Source organism: Clarias gariepinus, chromosome 10 (genome assembly GCF_024256425.1).
Source record: "Clarias gariepinus isolate MV-2021 ecotype Netherlands chromosome 10, CGAR_prim_01v2, whole genome shotgun sequence".
Classification (NCBI taxonomy): domain Eukaryota; kingdom Metazoa; phylum Chordata; class Actinopteri; order Siluriformes; family Clariidae; genus Clarias; species Clarias gariepinus.
In genome coordinates, this window is record NC_071109.1 from 10931145 (window position 1) to 10953875 (window position 22731).

Consider the following 22731-nt stretch of genomic DNA (forward strand, 5'->3'; position numbering starts at 1 on the left):
CGTTTCTGGCCTGCCTCATTAAGCAGGTTTTCTCCAAGGCTTTTTATACCCCCAGAAATAGCTCCTTGCTCATCCTTCAGTCTGCCTTATTATGGGATGCTATTTTGCTCTGTGTTATTGCGCCAAAATAAAACCCTGAGCCCAATTATGTGATTTGTATGGAGCGTAGGCTGGCCATGCGCTCACACAGACTGATACATCAGTCGACAGGGTATGCTGGTGAAAACGCAGTTAAACAAATGGCATGTCCTGTAGGATATTTAGTGTTCATGGCATTTAAAGTGTAAATATTGGTGTCACAGGGCTAATTTTCTGGCAGAGTAGAACATGTACATTGTGGCTATATGTAAAATGTAGGGACGAGTGTTTACTTCAGAATGATTCATCTGTAACTTGACGAATGAAAATCACCTAGAGCCGCTGGAAAGCACAAGGTTTAGGGATATGCAGATGCACGGAAACTAAGGTGTACACTTCGGAACTCTGTATGTTCAGGTGATGTGCATCAGGCGAATGCTGCGAATGGTTAGGAAGTCAGAAAGTTAGAAAGCAGGTGATTCTACTGCCAGTTTTGTTTATAAGTGAATGATGCATTTTTGAGTGAAAGAAGAATTGAGATGCAGCTCTGCTCATCACTGTGGGCATGAACTGAACACTCACTTCGTATAGGGTTATGTAACTATATATAGCAGTAGAAATATGACATTGCAGAGCTGCAACAATCCAGTATTAACTCTGATATTGATTTCAATAATAATCAATCAATCAAACTATCACTCAAGTAAGGTCTAAAAGTGAATGCACTTCAGTTGTAGATTCTCTCTTAGTATGCAGGGTCCACATTTGGTGCTATAAAATCCCAAACTTACAATTCTGGTTGACTTTCATACCTAATATTACAGAATCTGCGATTTAGACCCCAGCAGTAGTTACTCTTGATGTTTTCACATACAGTCATTCATGTATATCCACTTATTTGGTGGTGAAACCATAATAGGGGTCAGATCTTACAAAGGATATAATTTCATTATTAAGAACACAGCCCCAAGCTAACGAACACTAACTAATGTACACTATATGGACAAAACTATTTGGCCGAACCTGTTAATTATTGAATTCAGATGTTTCAATCAGGCCTCTTATCCCCAGTGAAGGGCAATCTTAATGCTTTAGCATCCCAAGACATCTTGGACAATGCTATGCTACCAACTTTGTGACAACAGTTTTGGGAATGCCCTTTTCTATTGCAAAATGACTGTGCCCCATTGCAAAGATCTATTAAGACATGGTTTGATGAGTTCGGTGTGGAAGAACTTGACTGGCCCACAAAGAGCCCTGACCTCAACCTCATCAAGCCCCTTTGGAATGAACTGGAATGGAGAGTCTCATTCTCGCAAGGCCTTATCTAACATTGGTGCCTGGCCTGATAAATGCTCTACAGAATCAATGGGCACAAATCCCCATAGAAACACTGCAAAATCTTGTGGACAGCCTTCCAAAAAGAGTAGAAGCTTTTCTGTTATGTACAGTGAAACCTTGGATTACAAGCATAACTTGTTCAGGAAGTGGGCTTGTATTCCAAAACACTCGTAAACCAAATTAAATTTTTTCCATTAGAAATAACAGAAATAGCAGGCACTGTGTGTGTGTTTGGGTCTGTCGTTATGTGTGTGCTTGCGCGTAATTTGACACCATGCCGGTTTACAAACACACGCACATACACATACTAAAGGCGAGAGAGAGGGAGAGAGAGTGTGTGAACCAGCACTGTGTCAAATTACGAGTGCGCACACACAAAACGACAGGCTGAGGGAGAAAATGCGTGCACGGATGTTGATTATACCAGTAAGAGACGCACACTAAGACCCTGCAGCGGAGATGATTACCCACAATCACGCAGTGCAAGAGAGAGGAAAAACATTAGCTCAGTTGTGATCACGTGACGCTCGGCGTCACAACAAAAAACGCATGCTACATGATACTAGGTACTCGTAAACCAAGACTTGCTCGTTTTTCAAGTAAAAATTTATTAAAAATCTTTGCTTGTCTTGCGGCACATTTACAAACCGCGTTACTCACAATCCGAGGTTTCACTGTATTTGGATACAATGTAATTGCAGGATTGCCCAAATACTTTTGCCCATACAGTGTATCTTAATTGCTTTATATATATTAAATATCTAGCTAGGGTCACCACCCCTTAAGTAGCTGGCTCGACATGGTGCAAATAAAATGCTTGTGTGACCTCATCTATGAGTGTGTGTGTATGTGTATCTCTATCATGAGATACACACTGGAGCACTGACTCACCATTTTATAGGATCCAGATTTCTTTCTTTAATATCTTGTCCTTGATTTTCATCCTTGACTATCATCCTTTAGGTGCTTAGAACAAGATATTTGATCAAATTGATTTTTATTTCATTTTGGTATCCACCAAATCTGGAATATGACCACAGAAAACACAGGCCAAATAAGCCTAACTTGTAAGTTTTGTAACAGTTATGCACAAGTATATACCAAACCTCAACCTTTCTCTGCGTAGTGAATTAAATTGTCTCGCTCTCATTTCTCAACATTCAAGGAACACTGCAGGCAAGTCCATCCACGTCCCCCTCTGTATCCCATGGCACAGCGTCTGATGACAGCGACTCTGACCTGACTTTTAGTGTCAATCGATCCTCATCTGCCTCTGAGTCCTCCCTCGGTAAGTGAACATACAGCGCTCTGAGTGTTCATTTTAGAATAATCTATCTGCTACATCTAGGCTTCTCTTTGTAGCTAAGCTTACACCCTTAACTGTCACCTTCTGTTCAGGACAAAAAGGAACCGTTTAAAATGTTTTACTAACATAGATAAGATTTTATTATCATTTTATGTAGCAAGGGAAAATTAATGTAAGTATGATGTTAAAAAAAGATTTTTGGTTAAATGATACAAAACCTTCAAATGCCTTTGAAGAGGAAGAATTTAACTGTTTCACTGTTGGACCTGAAATCCTCTGCCAAATAATGATTAATTATGATTTCTACATATTTCTAAAATAAAATAAAAATAAAATAAAATAAAATCTAAAAAATTAAAATCTAAAATAAAAATTTTTTAAACTCATTCTCATATTTTTTAAAGTAATTGTTTTAGCTCCTGTCCCATGACCACTCTGTCTTGTACAAACATATTTACTTTTAGTAGGACTCACCCATTATCGATACCTTTTTATGTTGTATACAAGGTCGTGGGGGGCCTAGAGCCTATCCCAGTAGATTAGGGCTCGAGGCAGGGTACACCCTGGATGGGATGCCAATCCATTACAGGGCACACACACACTCACATGCTACAGGCAATTTGGGAACGGCAGTTAGCCTAATCTCTATGTCTTTGGACTGTGGGGGGAACCAAAGTACCTGAAACCTCTCTAATGTTCACAGGGAGAACATTAGGGTTGGGTATCATTTGAGTTTTTTATGATAATGGTGCCTTAACTGTGCCTGAACCGATACTTAAAAAAAACCATTAAAGAATGCCTCAAAGTATGCATAAATATAGTAATTTGTATAAAATATAGTAATTGTATTTAAGTACAAACAACCAATGTTCATACTACCTAACACAAGTACAATAATGTAGCAAAGTGTGTTTAGCTTAGCTAGCTAAAGCTACTCGTTGCCAACAGAGCAAGTGTGACTACTGCATTCCGGTGCTCATCGGATGGTCTGATTTGCGGAGTTGTGCTTGTACTGTAAGTTGGAACGTGAAAACAACATGGACACTCGAGTTACTGCAACGATTAGTTGGATTTGTATTATTAAAGATTTCCGACATGTGTGCATTTCCTTAGTCAAGAAATTTCAATATTTCAATTGCATTTAAGTGGCACCGAAATCTGTGTTCTGATCGGGTTCTAGTACACACCAGTTATATAGGTACCGATGCCATATTAACAGCGGGTTCGGTACCCAATCCTAGAGATCTGAACCTAAACCCCGGAGGTGCAAGGTGACAGGGCTAATCACTATGCCTCTATCCCAGTAGGAGGATTGGTTTGTTTTTGGCATACAATAAAAATATAAGTGTGTGAAAGGTCCATTGCTGCTTGACGAACAGATCATTTACATGGGTAGTTCTGTAAACTGTAAACACTGTGTGTGTTTGTTAAATAACCCAATATGCACAGCTATACTGTACAAATACATGCATTTACTGTACACAGATACCGAGTAGTCATTTTGAACTGCAGAATAGCAGTAGTGTATTGTTAATGATGTATTTACTACTGTAACTAAATCCTGTGATCTATGTGTTTGTGCTCAGTAACAGCCCCCAGCTCTCCTCTTAGCCCCCCTGTCTCGCCCAGCCTGTCCTTTACAGAGATGCCACTGAACACCAAGAGCGGCGAATGCACCGTGTGCTTCGATCAAGAGGTGGACACTGTCATTTACACATGCGGACACATGTGTCTCTGTCACGAGTGTGGACTCAAGCTCAAGAAACAGATCAACGCTGGCTGCCCTATCTGCCGGAGACCCATCAAGGACGTGATAAAAACGTACAGGCCATGAGAGGACTCACAGACTCAGAACCCAACAAGCGGCTGAGAAACGGCGTTCTACTCTGAACCGAGTTAGCATTTCAGGACTGTTCTGTAGCTTTGACTCCTGTAGCGTAACCTCACTCTCTATACCCAACCCTATTCCCCCCCCCCCCCTCCTCCCTTTTCCTACCCAGTTCAAAAGCAGTGGATTGTTGTTGTATTTTTTAATTATTATTATTGTTCGGAACAGCAGGTTTGTCTGATGCTCGCTCAGACATTTTAGTGCCTTTAGTGACCTTCGTCTCAAAAGCAGCGCCTACCAACCTGACAATCATATTTGATAAACAGAGATATATAGTATATACAACTTTTATCAGAAAGACCCTGAGAGGCTTTTTAATCAATAGAACTAACAGTAAGTTGTAAAGAGATAATAATGAATAATTATTTTGGTTTGGTATTTTAAAAGTAAATCTATGTGTTTCCAGTTGTGTTAAATGGATAATAAAGGAAATCTGTTCATTTGTACAGTAAAAGATGAGAGGACATTTATTGCACTTGACTGGGTAAACTGTATCTGCAGATAGACGTCATCTGAAGGCATTTCTTTATGGACAGCGACTTTATTTTAGGGAGATACATAAACTATATTTTTTGTATGAAAGCTCATTTCATTATTATGGTTGTATGATTATGTGAAATGGTATATAACCAGTATAAAAATGCATTCTTTTATTAAGGAAACCCTTGCACATTTTTAATTTCACACACAATCTCTGCACATTTAATAGAATATATAAACATCAGGTCAGTGTAGAGGTGTAAAGTTTTAACCACACAGCACACAAAACGCTAGAAAAGTGTTCCAAATAGGCCAGAATTTCGCATTTTAATGTTTTCGAAAGTTGTTTTATTATTATTAGCACTGTTCCATCTCGTCATGTTCCAACTAGGGAACGTGGAGTCCCGTGGTGACTATTGTGTTTATTTACATTTTGTATGACCAGGTAGGACCTCCAGTCAATATTCACACACAGTCACACACTACGGGTAATTTGGGAACGCCAGTTAGCCTAATCTGCGTGTTTTTCAACTGTGAGAGGAAACAGGAGAACCCAAAGGAAACCAACCAAGCACATGGAGAACATGTAAACTCCATGCACACAGACCCCGACATGGGAATCGTACCCAGGACCTTGAGGTGCAAGCCACTGTGCCACCATTAGCACCTCTATAAACTAATAAACCTGCCTTTAACACATGACTGAGGGTTCTAGGCTTATTTCAGGGTTTTTGGAATAAATAAAGTTTTGCTTCTTTAATCTTCACTCTTTTTTGGGGTTAAACATTTTATACATTTTATATATATTCTCCCATTCATCTTCTATACCTCTTTATCCTGTAGACAGGTCATAGGGGCCTGGAGCCTACCCCAGGAGACTTAGGGCACGAGGTGGGGTGTCAATCTATAAACTGCAATATGCAGCTATAAAATGTACCATTTTGTATTCTAAAGTATTTATCTAGAATACCAGCAAATAATGGCACAACTAAACTCATTTTTGAGGATGTTTGCCAATAATTATTTATTATGTAATAAATGGCAGACTTTTATAATTAAGCACCAGTTCAGAAATATGAATTAGATTTTTATTTGATTAATTGTGCATCACTACGGCTATAATGCACACTAGATTATTTAGACTATGTGTTGAATAAAGCCTCATTTTTTAAATAACGACTCTAGATCCACCTGTCACAGGCATATTAAGGGCAAATTAATCTTTTTTTGTCATATTTAGACTCATGCAGAGAGAAATGTTATTTCACTTGTGTACCGAACATACTGTACATAGTTGTACATGAAGAAGCGGTAGGGTCAGTAGCTCATTATTAACAGTCAACACAAACTTTTATTTACTGCAGCAGGAATCTTCATTTCTTTATTATAGAATTAAAACCCAAACATTTTTTTTTTTTTTTTAATTGCATATTTTCACACATTATATGTCCAGCTTGCACATATGCTGACCATTTTAACACAGCTGAAGTGGTGGTGTTTCAACATGGCCCATGTTTCACTATGTAAGTGTTGACCAGCCTGTAAAAGAAAGAAAGAACATCGGAATAAGCACTCAGCTTAAACTTGCTGCAATGCAAAAATTAAATATGATTGTACTCTATATGCATGTATTTGTTTTGTTCCTCTGAAAAGAAAGGCATATTAGGAGTTGGTGAAAGAAAGGGCCCCTCAGCCAAATTTTTTTTGTTGTTGCCCTCTCAACACACTTTGGTCAGGAAATTGAGACCTGTACAGCCCTTGATTACCCAGTTCATGCGTATCAAGAACTGGGGCAAAAAAAAAAAAGCAGTGGTCCCCATGGATGCAATGGAGAACTGGGTTAGATAAGGAATGCAAGAAACAAGATTATAAGATTTTTTTTGTTGTTGCAATCAGTAGAGCATAGGTTCACAACCCTGTTCGTGCACCTAGTTTTTCTGTTCCCAGGAAACCTGATAGAAACTGTAAAATGTAAAAATGTAAAGGACAGGCTTGGGAAACTGTGCAGTAGGAACCTACCAACAGAGCATGCACTCATTTGAATAGGTCTTCCCATCAGCCCCGCACACAGGTGTATAATCACGTGTGCATCCCCTAGTCTCATACTTCTCGCAAGCAGGCTGTCAAAACAAACAGGCATTGCATTACGGCACACTCAAACCACCGCAAACAGAAGAGAAATATTGCTTCTTCACCCACCTCCACTTTATTAACAGGGTCTTTACCAGCAGCTGCTTTTGTCAATGCTAGAAAGAAGTAGTGGAAAAACATTCATTTCAGCCTAAAAACTACATACAGTATACTGTACACCAGTGCACTGGGAAGCATCAAGAGTGCATCCGTTTACATAGATTTTTTTAGTAGATTATTCTTGTTCGATCTAAACAGTGATCCTGCAGAGTATACAAAAAAAACATAAGCTGATGTTTTACATGTTTAATCCAGATCTTTATTTTATCTAAAAGATCTAAGACACTCACCAGCCACAGAGAGAAGTAAGAGAGCGATCTGCACAAACATGATGAACTGACTCAGACACTGAAAAGGTTGTAATGAGGGTCAGGTCTGTGCGCACAGTTATTTATCACTCTGCCAAAAGGCGGGGCTCGAATTTTGGCAAAGATCATGAAAGAGTCATTTCACAATAACATATCATATCTAAGATCAATCTAAGAGTCATTGATGTCTAACTTGAACTATTTTTTTGTGCAGAATAACAGAACACAATCATAAGAGGGAAAAGGGGGTTTAAAAACGAAAAAAGAAAAACTATAGAAGAAAAAAATGGGACATAGGAAATAAAAATTCTAGACCACGTCACTCATACTTCCAGAGCCAAAATATAGAATGGGTAAGTTCCGAGTACAAACTGAATGTGCAATTTCCCGACAAGGATCAAGCTTTAGGGAGCATTGCTGCTACCTGCTGGACTAAATCGGCACCGGTGAAGAGTCAATAAGCGGGATCTCGCAAAATGTTCGCGAGATCTCATGAAATGTTCGCGTGATCTCGCAAACAAACAAAAAAAGCAAAAAAAAAAAAATTCCTCGCATTTTTTTTTCAAGGTGGAATTTTTTTCCGCCCATGTCCCTTTAGGGGCTCAGTGGAAATAACTCCCAGCAAGAACAAAAAAAATTAATCACAAGTCCCAGTTTTAATTAAACACCACTCATAAAAAAAAGAATCACACTTATTATAGGGTAATTTGCACACGGCTAAAGTCACTAAAGAACTGGCCTTATCAATTCTCAAACCACTCATCATACCATATTTTTCACCCAACCAAAGTGGCTAATCTTTGCTTTTGGATAACCCAGATCAAATCACTGCCCCACAGGCTTGTACGGTAGGCACTAGCCATGATGGGTACATCACTTCATCTGCCTCTCTTCTCAACCTGATGTGCCCATCACTACTTTTCTACTACACAGTTACACAGTTGTTTAGTCCTAAAGCCTTGAGCTCTCTTGACATTGTGCATACCTACTTTCACTATTAAACATAGCTGTGAGTTCTACCTTTGTGTAGGAAATATTTGATTTTAGATGTGTTTCATGATATTCTGTGTGCATAAGAACAGTGTTTTTCTTCCTTTTCTCACGACAAGAGCTGCACTTTCAATTAAACATTCTATAGTAGTTTATGTTAAAGGTCGTAAAACTGTTAAACGCTCGTAAATGCAGAGCTACTCCTAAATTTATGTTCTTCTTCACCTTATCTTTTAAAAGCATTCCAGATCGGATGTAAACACTCCTGCATCCACCTTTTCTTTGGTTCTTTGTGTGTGTGTGTATATATATACTCCTGTCTCCCACAATAAACTTTGAATGTCTCACTGAGCACTGACTTGTGTGTATCATTGAGGGGTTCCCTGGATCCAGGCGGGACAGACAGAATACAGGCTGAGCACTGAGTAGACAAAAGGAGGTCTACCAAAATTCAAGAAATCCTTACAATTTGGGGGCTCGTCCGGGATACCTCTAATCAGGTGAGTGCTGCTTTTTTTTCTCTCTATAAGGATAGAGCAAGCACGCTCACTGTTTTTTGGTATCTGGACCATATACGGGGTAGGATTGTCTAGAGGCTTTTATGCCTGTTTAATGCGCGCTCGCTTCTGAAAGGTTCCTTGAACTGAAGCATAGTGTGGAAGCTGTATTCTGTTGCCCGCTCTTTGTTATTGTCTTTGTTGAGCTCTTTTGTTGTCTTTTTGTTGTATTGTTTGTTGTTTGTTGAAGATATTGGTTCTTTCTGTCGCGGGTTAATTCATATTTATAAAATGGGTAGAAATGAAAGCTATTTGGGATAAATATTTAGACATAAAAGAAACTAAAATACAAAAGAAAAAGATTCCAAAGGTCACACCCGAAATTAAATTCAAGCCGCCTGTTCTCTCAATCTTTTCGGATCCCTCCTCCATATCATGCTGACATAGTAATATCAGCATATAACCAACAAATTATTGAGAAAATCTATCCTAATTTGAATCCCACTAATCCTTTTGTGAGCTGCCCATCTGTGCCTGTCTTCCTTGTACCCACAAAACCGTGCTCACCTTCGCCGGAAGGGTGTGCCTCAGGAAAGGGAAAGACACCCAAGAAGGTGTCAGGACGAACTCCTTACAGCCCTCTTTCGGATGATCCCGAGGATACGGTTGGTGAGGATGATGATAACTCGGACTATGAAGGTCTGGATGAGAGGTCTCGCCCCAAACCTCGACAAGAAAACACTGCGTTTGTTTTCTCTATGGGACCAAAGGGTCCAAAAATCCTTCCACCATCTGTAAGCACGCTGAAGGACATTATTAAGATGTTCCCTTCTCCCAACAAACCTTTGCATTTTGTTGATATGCTGATAAAGGCTTCTAGGCACTGTCAGCTCGTGGGTGCGGATTATCTCTTCATTTTGCAATCAGTTTTGGGAGATGGATATGATGGGACTGATTTGATAAAAATGGTAAAATGCTTAGACTCTAAAACAGAGAAATTGGCTGTAGTGGAAAAATTTATGACATAGATGAAGGAGGATGACAAAAAAAGAAGGAATATCACTTTCATTGGGGTAATTCTAATGAGGCTATGAAACTCTTAAAAGATGAGCTAACTACTTATCTTCTCGCATGTCAACATGCTAGTTAGGATTTGTCACAGGTAACTAATTGTAGACAAGAAAAGAGTGAGACTACATTCAAGTTTCTTGAGAGGTTTCGAGAGACCTGGACCCTTTTGGTATGCCCGTGTCTGAAGAAAACCCTAACCCACTTTTCTTTACCACCTTCTTGAATAATTGTCGACATGAAATCATGAAAATTTTAAAGTTGTAATTGTCAGATCGTTCTATTAAAAAATTAGGTGAGCGTGTTGGAACACGGGAAGGAGATGGTATTTTAGAAAACAAACAAGTGGCATGTTTGTTTGTGGAGAGTAAAGGATAAAGAGGTAGAGGAGGTCTGCAGGGTCAGAGCACACCGTGTAGGTCTGGTAATTGTTATTACTGTCATAAATAAGGTCATTGGGCTTGTGAATGTCGCACAAAGGCCCGAGATGAGAAACGTAGTGGACAAAATGTGTATACTCAATTGAATGATGGTCAGTTGCATCATGCTAATGGGGTGTTTTCTCCTAATCCTTCAGGGATGCAGGTAGGAGTATATGATGCATAGGGATGCCCGCAGAGTTCCAGCCCCGCGATGTTACTTTGTACTTTCGAGTGATCTCAGGTTAACGAGTTGCCCTTTATAGAATTATGTATAGATGGTTCCGTATTCTCTTTCTTGGTGGATACAGGAGCTACAATGTCGCTCTGAATCGTGATTGAGATGCTGCTCTCGAATAAAAGAATAAGCTCTGTGGGAATTGAAGGGATTGCTCAACAAAATTATTTCACTTCAAAGGTAACTGTATCATGTCCTTTAGATAAGGGAATTTGTCTCTCTCACCGTTTTGTTTGTATGCCTGATTGTCCTTTTAATCTGTTAGGTCGTGATTTGATGAGCAGACTACACGTCCATGACTTTTTCTGGCGCGAACCTCACTGTTGTAGTGCCTGATTCAGTTCCTTTCTCCTACCTTACAAATATGCGTGTAAGTAATAAGTAATTGTTTTCTTTCTTCACAGAATAACTCTCATCCTGCTGCCCTTAAATGTGTGCCAAGCAGTCTGTGGGCTAAACACAAGGATGAGGTGGGGTTAGTACACTGTGACCATGAGACCATGTGCTCGCCTATCTCAGGGCTGTGGCCACCTGTACGGTGATGGTACAAGATGCTGAGAAGATTGTTCTCTCTCATCTTTAATTTTGTATGTTCTATATCAGGTTAAACAAGTGCTACAGAACCTTCAAACACATCATATAAAGGCTTAGGTCTGGGTATGAGATTATTCTTTGTTCTATAAGTAACTTAGAGAGAAAATCCACCTCTTCTTTTGACACCCTCGAATATGCTCTGGCGCGCTTGATCAATGCACATGACGATACGCTAGTAGAAACAGATTATGACTGCTGTTCAAAGATTTTTCACTCCTCTAGTATACGTCCTGATATGTCTTCTACATCAATAACTCTACGGAAGTGCAAGGAAATTTGCTAGCTGATTGTTGCTAATTAAGCAGCCCGAAAACAGATTTTTTTTTTCCTGATTAGGATTTGATCAATACATCTTTTTTTGCTAGCTCTTTGATTCCCGATGTAGATTTATGGTCTTTGCAAGCTTCAGCCACACTGAATGATTCCTCTTTTTGGCAAGCTCAAGGTGCCTACGTTGCTTCTGATAGTTTATGGTATTGTGCTGATGGTTGTTTGTGCCTGCCATCTCATTGTCTTCCGTTCCTCGTGCGTGAGTTCCATGGTATTACACATTGCGCACGAAGGGGGGTTAAAGAAGATATGAAAAAACTCTTTTGCATAGCCAACATGCTTGGAACAATTGATTCATTAATATCTAGATGCTTAGTGTGTGCACAGAATAGGTTCAAATTTCTTCTGGTTTTGGTCAACCAGTTTTCTAGGTGGCTGGAAGCTTTCCCATATGCTCGAGAGAATGCAAAGGTGGTGACCCGAGTCTTAGCGAAAGAAATAATATCTCGTTATGGCGTGCCTCATGCTATTGACTCAGATAACAGAACATGTTTTACATCACAGGTAACACAGAATTAGTGTAAATATCTTTCACTGTCCTGGTATTTTTACATTCCTTATCATCCACAGTCGTCAGGTATAGTAGAAACAAATAGGACACTGAAAGAAAAATTGACTAAAGCAATGCAAACTATGGGAGTAAAAACTGGGTTGATCTGTTACCTGCTGTTCTAGCTGAAATGAGAATGACACCAAGAAAAGGCGTGCACATGTCACCACATGAAATTATATTGCAGACCCTTTCCCGTGCCATGGAGAAAAGGTAAACCCGCGATAGGAACAACTGATCTTGATGTACATATTGCTGAATATTCTGCTGCTCGAATAGATACTCTAACAAAACATTATGAACAAATTGTTGATGTGACTTCAATACCCTCAACAAAACCCACACATCCTTTTAAAGTGGGAGATACTGTTCTGGTAAAACCTTTGACCCCCAGAAAACTTTGTTTATTTTACAACTAAATTTTACTAAGTGTTTAAGTGATCTCCCAACTCCCAATAAATATTTCAAAACAAAAGAGTAACTTCTATATCTGATTCATATTTATTTTCATAACTGCCGTTGTTCATGGCTGCTCACATTAAGGGGTTGCCATCATCTGATCAACACAGGATTATAATGCCAGATTCCTGGGTTGGAACACATGTTCTAAGGATGCTCTGCTTCTAGGCCATGCAAATGACAAGTGACAAGATACCAGCGAGCCAACGATGGCCATTCATTTAGTAATAGTACGGTTCTAAAAGGCATTTTATTAAAATTTATTCATGTATATGAAAAAGTCTTAGATGGTCAAAAGAACTGATAAAATCACCTGAAAGGCTCTTGTCACAAAGGAAATGTGTAATCCATGCTAAATTTTTCATTTTTAGTTGGATTTTATTGGTACAAATCAAATTCTGACCAGTAACCTGGAAAAAGTCCTGTAACCATGTGCAGTTTTGGGAAAAAGTTTTTTAATATGCCATAATTTATTATATACATAATTATATTTTTCACTGAAGTTTAAAATTTTTTTGTATGCTATTCATTATTGTTGTTCTTAGAAATATATATTTTTTTAATTGATCAAAATCTATATCAGCAGGTCAAATAAATAATCAAATACATAAATGAAGGAATCAGCAAAGAAAATAGCAATTGTGACATTATTTAGGGAATATTCAGTTTCACATGAAACAAATTTCAGTTTTACATTACCTCATTAATTTTTTTAATAACAAAATGCTTTCATTGCTCTGTACACATCAAATTCTTGTATTTTTCATATTTTTAACATTTAGCAAATTACACTGGGTGTTTCGATAAAGTGGTGTTTAAAGTCAGAAGGGTTTTCTTACTGAAAGTGCTTTTGTAGGTTTTAGCTGGCAGCTGCTCTACTCTCAGTACTGCCAACCATACTAACCTACCCTCAGTTGTTATGCTTTACTGTATATCACCACTTGTGGAATGTCTCTTATCCAATCAGATTACTCGGTCAGAACTTATTCTTGTATAATATCAAGCTGCTTATGAGCTCAGATGTCAGTACAAAAACATACAATTCTCCATCCAATCTAGCAGAAATGTTCTTTAATATATACTCTAAGTGAGAATAAAACCCCAACAGGCAGCATGGCGACTTAGTGGTTAGCACTTTCGCCTTGTACCTTCTCGGTCTGATTCCTACCTCTGCATGCATTGACCCTGTAAACAGGATAAAGTGGTATAGACAACAAGTGAGTGAGTAAACCCAAACACATACAGTGGTGTTCAAAATAATAGCAGCGTGTTGAAAAAAAGTGAGTAAAGCTGAATATCCATATAATAACTTAATTTTAATCACAGAAATGCATTTGACACCCTGCACGTTCTATTCTGCATCACAACATGAAGAAAAATGTGCTAACTGGGTTATTAGTTTAATGTAAGTGAAGAAAAAAATATTAGTCTGTTTAAAAAAATAGCAGTGTGGAGTTTAATTATTCTGCGAAAAACAGGTGTCAAACAAGTTCCCCTTATTTAAGGATAAATGCAGAAAATGTTGTCCTGTGCATTTCTCTCTGAAAAGTAGAGGAAAATGGGTTGTCCAGACAGTGTTCAGAAGAACAGCGTACTTTGATTCAAAACCAGAGATGAGAAAACATACAAAGAAGTGCAGAAAATGATAGGCTGCTCTGCTAAAATGATACCAAATCATTAAGCTTTAAAATGGAGACCAAAACCAGAAAGAGGTGGAAGAAAACGGAAAACAACCATTCGAATGGATCGAAGAATAACAAAATTCACTCAAAGAACATCTAAAGTTACGTGTTAGTACTGTTACTATTAGAAGACGGCTATGTAAAGTCAAGCTATCAGCAAGAAGCCCCTGCAAAGTCCTATTGTTGAAAAAAAGACATGTGCAGAAGGGGTTACAGTTTACCAAAAAACACATTGACTGGCTTAAAGAGAAATGGTGCAATATTTTGTGGACTGATGAAATCAAGATTGTCCTTTTTGGGTCTAGAGGCCGCAGACAGTTTGTCAGGTGACACCCAAACACTGAATTCATGCTTCTCGTACTATGGTGTTATGCCTATTTACCACATTTCAGGGATCATGGATTAATTTGAGTACATCAGAATACTTAAGGGGGGGGGGGGGGGGGTTAGGTCACGTTGCCTTATGCCGAAGAGGAAATGCCCTTGAAATGGGCGTTTCAACAAGACAACGAGCCCGAACACACCATTAAGCCAGCAGCATCTTGGTTCCAGACCAACACGATTAACGTTATGGAGTGGCCAGCCCAATCCCCAGACCCTAATCCAATAGAAAACATGTGGGGTGACATTAAGAACGCCGTTACAACTAACACCTAAATATTAGTTCAGAGATGCACAAGAAAGATTAAACTTAAAGCTTTTTTGTTTCAACAGTAAATTCATCACTTTATAAAGATGAATGATGACACTGCTATTTTTTGAACAGGATAATATTTTTTTCTTCACTTACATTAAACAAAATACATTTAGCACATTTTTCTTCATGTTGTAATTCAGAATAGAACGTGCAGTGTCCAATGCATTTATGTGATTTAAATTAAAAGTCATACGGATATGGAGCTTTACTCACTTTTTTCAACACACTGCTATTATTTTGAACACCACTGTATAAGGAAATATACAAAATCATTCTGACTTAAATTTGCTGCTCTGCACCGATCTAATATGCTGATACATGCCATTATTGTCTTCTTTGTAAACGAACCATGTTTCTACTCAGCTTCCCTGTCCTGCTTATTTTTGTGGTTTTCCTGTTTGTAAGAAACCTGATACAGCTAATCAGCCAAATAACTTAGAGCAGAAAAAGAGAACAATGCTAACTTAAATACAGTCAAAGCAGAACATGCAGTCATTTGGATAGGTCTTTTTTCTTTTTAATAAAATTTTATAACACCATACTTTAATGAACTGGCTCCATCAATTCTCAAGCAACTCATACCATTACCACAAAGTGGCTGATCTTTGCCTTTTGATAAAATTTTTACCATAATTACATTTTGCACATCATTTGTTCTTTAAAATCTGTTTAAGTAGCATGGTGATGCACATTTGCATTGAGAAACATTAACAATGCACTTATTCTACATATTGTGCTATAATAATCATAAAGAACACCCTTTAAGCATTTATTTTGGGGTGGATTTTGAATTATTAGTAATTAAATAAGCTAGTAACGCATCTTATTTCTAAAAAGATATTCTTGTTCATGTAACTAGAGCTGATGCAAATTATAGAAATTATATTGCAGACCCTTTCCCGTGCCATGGAGGAAAGGTAAACCGGCGATAGGAACAACTGATCTTGATGGACATATTGCTGAATATTCTGCTGCTCTAATAGATACTCTAACTAAACATTATGAACAAATTGTTGATGTGACTTCAATACCCTCAACAAAACCCACACATCCTTTTAAAGTGGGAGATACTGTTCTGGTAAAATCTTTGACGCCCAGAAAACTTTGTTTATTTTACAACTAAATTTTACTAAGTGTTTAAGTGATCTCCCAACTCCCAATAAATATTTCAAAACAAAAGAGTAACTTCTATATCTGATTCATATTTATTTTCATAACTGCCGTTGTTCATGGCTGCTCACATTAAGGGGTTGCCATCATCTGATCAACACAGGATTATAATGCCAGATTCCTGGGTTGGAACACATGTTCTCAGGATGCTCTGCTTCTAGGCCATGCAAATGACAAGTGACAAGATACCAGCGAGCCAATGAGGGCCATTCATTTAGTAATAGTACGGTTCTAAAAGGCATTTTATTAAAATTTATTCATGTATATTAATAAGTCTTAGATGGTCAAAAGAACTGATAAAATCACCTGAAAGGCTCTTGTCACAAAGGAAATGTGTGATCCATGCTCAATTTTTAATTTTTAGTTGGATTTTATTGGTACAAATCAAATTCTGACCAGTAACCTGGAAAAAGTCCTGTGCAGTTTTGGGAAAAAGTTTTTTAATATGCCATAATTTATTATATACATAATTATATTTTTCACTGAAGTTTAAAATTTTTTTGTATGCTATTCATTATTGTTGTTCTTAGAAATATATATTTTTTTAATTGATCAAAATCTATATCAGCAGGTCAAATAAATAATCAAATACATAAATGAAGGAATCAGCAAAGAAAATAGCAATTGTGACATTATTTAGGGAATATTCAGTTTCACATGAAACAAATTTCAGTTTTACATTACCTCATTAATTTTTTTAATAACAAAATGCTTTCATTGCTCTGTACACATCAAATTCTTGTATTTTTCATATTTTTAACATTTAGCAAATTACACTGGGTGTTTCGATAAAGTGGTGTTTAAAGTCAGAAGGGTTTTCTTACTGAAAGTGCTTTTGTAGGTTTTAGCTGGCAGCTGCTCTACTCTCAGTACTGCCAACCATACTAACCTACCCTCAGTTGTTATGCTTTACTGTATATCACCACTTGTGGAATGTCTCTTATCCAATCAGATTACTCGGTCAGAACTTATTCTTGTATAATATCAAGCTGCTTATGAGCTCAGATGTCAGTACAAAAACATACAATTCTCCATCCAATCTAGCAGAAATGTTCTTTAATATATACTCTAAGTGAGAATAAAACCCCAACAGGCAGCATGGCGACTTAGTGGTTAGCACTTTCGCCTTGTACCTTCTCGGTCTGATTCCTACCTCTGCATGCATTGACCCTGTAAACAGGATAAAGTGGTATAGACAACAAGTGAGTGAGTAAACCCAAACACATACAGTGGTGTTCAAAATAATAGCAGCGTGTTGAAAAAAAGTGAGTAAAGCTGAATATCCATATAATAACTTAATTTTAATCACAGAAATGCATTTGACACCCTGCACGTTCTATTCTGCATCACAACATGAAGAAAAATGTGCTAACTGGGTTATTAGTTTAATGTAAGTGAAGAAAAAAATATTAGTCTGTTTAAAAAAATAGCAGTGTGGAGTTCAATTATTCTGTGAAAAACAGGTGTCAAACAAGTTCCCCTTATTTAAGGATAAATGCAGAAAATGTTGTCCTGTGCATTTCTCTCTAAAAAGTAGGGGAAAATGGGTTGTCCAGACAGTGTTCAGAAGAACAGCGTACTTTGATTCAAAACCAGAGATGAGAAAACATACAAAGAAGTGCAGAAAATGATAGGCTGCTCTGCTAAAATGATACCAAATCATTAAGCTTTAAAATGGAGACCAAAACCAGAAAGAGGTGGAAGAAAACGGAAAACTACCTTTCGAATGGATCGAAGAATAACAAAATTCACTCAAAGAACATCTAAAGTTATGTGTTAGTACTGTTACTATTAGAAGACGGCTATGTAAAGTCAAGCTATCAGCAAGAAGCCCCTGCAAAGTCCTATTGTTGAAAGAAAAGACATGTGCAGAAGGGGTTACAGTTCGCCAAAAAACACATTGACTGGCTTAAAGAGAAATGGTGCAATATTTTGTGGACTGATGAAAGCAAGATTGTCCTTTTTGGGTCTAGAGGCCGCAGACAGTGTCAGGTGACACCCAAACACTGAATTTATGCTTCTCGTACTATGGTGTTATGCCTATTGACCACATTTCAGGGATCATGGATTAATTTGAGTATATCCGAATACTTAAGGGGGGGGGGGTAGGTCACATTGCCCTATGCCGAAGAGGAAATGCCCTTGAAATGGGCGTTTCAACAAGACAACGAGCCCGAACACACCATTAAGCCAGCAGCATCTTGGTTCCAGACCAACACGATTAACGTTATGGAGTGGCCAGCCCAATCCCCAGACCCTAATCCAATAGAAAACATGTGGGTTGACATTAAGAACGCCGTTACAACTAACACCTAAATATTAGTTCAGAGATGCACAAGAAAGATTAAACTTAAAGCTTTTTTGTTTCAACAGTAAATTCATCACTTTATAAAGATGAATGATGAAACTGCTATTTTTTGAACAGGATATTTTTTTCTTCACTTAAACAAATAATACATTTAGCACATTTTTCTTCATGTTGTAATTCGGAATAGAACGCGCAGTGTCCAATGCATTTATGTGATTTAAATTAAAAGTCATACGGATATGGAGCTTTACTCACTTTTTTCAACACACTATTATTTTGAACACCACTGTTTAAGGAAATATACAAAATCATTCTGACTTAAATTTGCTGCTCTGCACCGATCTAATATGCTGATACGTGCCATTATTGTCTTCTTTGTAAACGAACCATGTTTCTACTCAGCTTCCCTGTCCTGCTTATTTTTGTGGTTTTCCTGTTTGTAAGAAACCTGATACAGCTAATCAGCTAAATAACTTAGAGCAGAAAAAGAGAACAATGCTAACTTAAATACAGTCAAAGCAGAACATGCAGTCATTTGAATAGGTCTTTTTTCTTTTTAATAAAATTTTATAACACCATACTTTAATGAACTGGCTCCATCAATTCTCAAGCAACTCATACCATTACCACAAAGTGGCTGATCTTTGCCTTTTGATAAAATTTTACCATAATTACATTTTGCACATCATTTGTTCTTTAAAATCTGTTTAAGTAGCATGGTGATGCACATTTGCATTGAGAAACATTAACAATGCACTTATTCTACATATTGTGCTATAATAATTATAAAAAACACCCTTTAAGCATTTTGGGGTGGATTTTTAATTAGTAATTAAATAAGCTAGTAATGCATCTTATTTCTAAAAAATATTCTTGTTCATGTAACTAGAGCTGATGCAAATTATAGAAATTATATTGCAGACCCTTTCCCGTGCCATGGAGGAAAGATAAACCCGCGATAGGAACAACTGATCTTGATGTACATATTGCTGAATATTCTGCTGCTGTAATAGATACTCTAACTAAACATTATGAACAAATTGTTGATGTGACTTCAATACCCTCAACAAAACCCACACATCCTTTTAAAGTGGGAGATACTGTTCTGGTAAAACCTTTGACCCCCAGAAAACTTTGTTTATTTTACAACTAAATTTTACTAAGTGTTTAAGTGATCTCCCAACTCCCAATAAATATTTCAAAACAAAAGAGTAACTTCTATATCTGATTCATATTTATTTTCATAACTGCCGTTGTTCATGGCTGCTCACATTAAGGGGTTGCCATCATCTGATCAACACAGGATTATAATGCCAGATTCCTGGGTTGGAACACATGTTCTCAGGATGCTCTGCTTCTAGTCCATGCAAATGACAAGATACCAGGGAGCCAACAATGGCCATTCATTTAGTAGCATGGTGATACGCATTTGCATTGAGAAACATTAACAATGCACTTATTCTACATATTGTGCTATAATAATCATAAAAAACACCCTTTAAGCATTTATTTTGGGGTAGATTTTTAATTATTAGTAATTAAATAAGCTAGTAATGCATCTTATTTCTAAAAAATATTCTTGTTCATGTAACTAGAGCTGATGCAACATTGTGGGGGGGATGAGTAAGCAGGAACATACAAAGTTGAGAAAAAACCTCTAATCACTGTCAAGTCATGCACATTTTAAAACAAAAACACAGCTGCGATATAACTCAGATAAATTTCCTGCTAGTTGACAATTTCATTCTATTTATATAGCACTCAATTATTGTCAAAAAGCAGCTTTACAAAATAAAATAGCCATGTAAACATATGGACATTTTATGCTACATTGTACTAGCTAATTTCTGAAATGTGGGAGCCAGTTTGTGCTTAAACAGGAATTTTACAAAAGATTACCCCAAAGTTAATATAATTACAAAAAAAAAAAAAAAAAAAAAAAGTGTTGACATTTTATGGTGGCGACATCAGTAATCAATGTCAAAGCTTTAAAATATAAAAAGTAAAAAAACTTAAAAAAAAACAAAAAACCTTGAGCAGTAGAACTGAGTCTCATAAACAGGTCTTTGGAGTTTCAATTGGCCACAAGATTACCTGACTTTTTTTTTTTTTTTTTTTTAAGAGATGGCTGTAGATGTTGACAGTAACTCAGGACACAAATTCAGTAAAGTAAAATTAGACTAAAAACAGTCATTTGACAGCCATTAATTAATGTACTTATTTTACTTGGCAAAACAATAGGTGATCATTTATATTTAAATTTATTTTAAGCCTTTGGAAAATGGGAACCCTTTGTAGACAAGGATTTTCTCTGGTTTAGTGGGGTCACCATAAATCAGTAGGATTGAAAAATTGTACCAAGTTACAGCTTATAAAATTAATTTCTGAATCTTAAAGAAAAACATGTGCTGGAAAGGTTGTGTCCCAGAACTCTCAAATGACTGAAGTACAATTGTTAAAGCTGCTTAAAGGGACAGATGTCAATGTCTGAATACAATTCTACACCAAGTCTGGCCTTAAAATTCACTTTAATATACAACTGCAAGTAAAACAATGAAAAGATCAAATAAAAAAAAAATTAAAGGATGCACTATAATGCCAGCTCACACATGCAGAGAATATTTTAAAAGCTGAAGTGGTGTTTTCAACATATGCCTTCTTTCATTATGTAAGCATTAAGCTTATTGTGCCTGGAGGGAAAAAAAAAAAAAAAAAAAAACAGAGTTAGAGGTAATGCATTGCAATATTGCATGCTGTATTTTTGCGTTCTTTATGGATGTGTCATATTAAGGAGTTAAAAAAAAAAAAAAAACAAACAAAAAAAAAAAAAAAACACTTCTGCCCAGCTCCCGCATCCTGCTCTTTTTTTAGTGGCTTTCCATTTCCCTGGTACTGTACAACTAATTAACTGATCAACTGCTACAGAAGAAGAACAGGGTTTAAAAACGTACCTATTGTCAAAGCAGAACACGCACTCGTTTGGATAGGTCTTCCCATTAGACCCACACACAGGGGCATAATTGCGTCTGCATATTGGGAAGATGTATTGGTGACAAGTAGCCTGGTAAAACAAACAGGAGTTATGTAATAGCAAAGCCTAGTAGCACACCGATTATGGGTCAAATCAGTCATCCACCAACCTCTGATTGTACATCACCCACAACAGCTCCTGTTACACCTGAAGAACAGTGTTAGCAGTCAAATTATTCAAAAGATAAGTGTATATGCATGTGCATTGAAGAGCATGGACAATACAACCTGAGGCTTTTAAATATATTCTGGCCAAAAATGTTAAATACTCTAGATGTACCTCTTGTTTACTTAAATCATAACCATCAATACTATAGCCTACCAGTTACTTAAAATACATCTTCATCTGTAGAAAGATCAGAATACCAAGCAAAAGACCAAGCCAAGATCAATGGGCTAACCCAGACCTTTATGTTCTTTAAGGTCTAAAAGACTTACCAGCCACAAAGATAAGAAAGAGAACGAGTCGCACAAACATGATGAACTTGACTCAAATGCTGGGAAGAGGCTGGAATGAGGATCAGGTCCTGTTTCACCTCTGACAAGAAGGTAAAGTATATTCGTAAGAAACCCACAAAATACCAATAAATTGTATTTGGCACAATTGCATTCTCAGAGGCACGACCTTTTTTCACATTTAAATGGTTTTCCTGATCCCAGCACACCTGATCCAATCATTTAGATAATTAGCAGGCATTCCTGAGTTTAATTGAATGTGTTGAGTCTGAACAACATAAGAACGGGGAGAAAATGTGACCTAGTGTGATCTCCTTGCATGGCTCTGTGGTTTCTTGCTACACTTTGCAAAATTGTTTTTAGATCTGATTAAAATGTGGTATCTTGACACTTGTATGTTGTGAGGGACAGTACCACCCATGTGGTCATTGTATCAGCTAATGCATTTTGGTTGTGGCTCTATAGTTTTTGAGCAAAACCAATTAGTTGTTCTTTTGTGAATTGCTTATACAGTATTCATGTTGGCCTTACTGTAATATCATTCTTTCATTCTTTTAGCTTTGTGTTATTAACCACATAAATTAAGTTTCTTCTTGTTTTTGATATTTTGGTCTGTCTATGTGCCACTGGGCACATTGCGCGACAGATACTC

General features: G+C 37.3%; 3 protein-coding genes across 7 annotated transcripts in view; 1 reads left to right on the forward strand and 2 right to left on the reverse strand.

The window, feature by feature from the left end:
• The window catches only part of neurl1b (neuralized E3 ubiquitin protein ligase 1B), a 39684-nt gene extending 33889 nt beyond the window's left edge, over positions 1-5795 (forward strand). For 2 of the 5 annotated variants that reach the window (XM_053506401.1, XM_053506400.1), the window contains exons 4-5: positions 2585-2707; positions 4312-5794. In XM_053506401.1, coding sequence (XP_053362376.1) covers positions 2585-2707; positions 4312-4559 — 371 coding nt within the window. In that variant the 3' untranslated portion in view covers positions 4560-5794. Of the gene's footprint in view, positions 1-2584; positions 2708-4311 lie in introns of all 5 variants that reach the window. The other 3 variants (XM_053506402.1, XM_053506403.1, XM_053506399.1) reach the window with 2 other exon arrangements.
• Positions 5796-6204: 409 nt separating this feature from the next.
• LOC128532174 (trypsin inhibitor ClTI-1-like) lies at positions 6205-7660 on the reverse strand. Its single transcript, XM_053506404.1, has 4 exons — positions 7574-7660; positions 7293-7339; positions 7113-7213; positions 6205-6632 (listed from the first exon to the last, which is right to left on the reverse strand). The coding sequence occupies exons 1-4, from the start codon at positions 7611-7613 to the stop codon at positions 6593-6595; spliced, it is 228 nt and encodes a 75-aa protein (XP_053362379.1). The 5' UTR covers positions 7614-7660; the 3' UTR covers positions 6205-6592.
• Positions 7661-21104: 13444 nt separating this feature from the next.
• On the reverse strand, positions 21105-22239 carry LOC128532203 (trypsin inhibitor ClTI-1-like). Its single transcript, XM_053506436.1, has 4 exons — positions 22062-22239; positions 21734-21771; positions 21545-21654; positions 21105-21283 (listed from the first exon to the last, which is right to left on the reverse strand). The coding sequence occupies exons 1-4, from the start codon at positions 22099-22101 to the stop codon at positions 21238-21240; spliced, it is 234 nt and encodes a 77-aa protein (XP_053362411.1). The 5' UTR covers positions 22102-22239; the 3' UTR covers positions 21105-21237.
• Between the last annotated feature and the right edge of the window lie 492 nt (positions 22240-22731).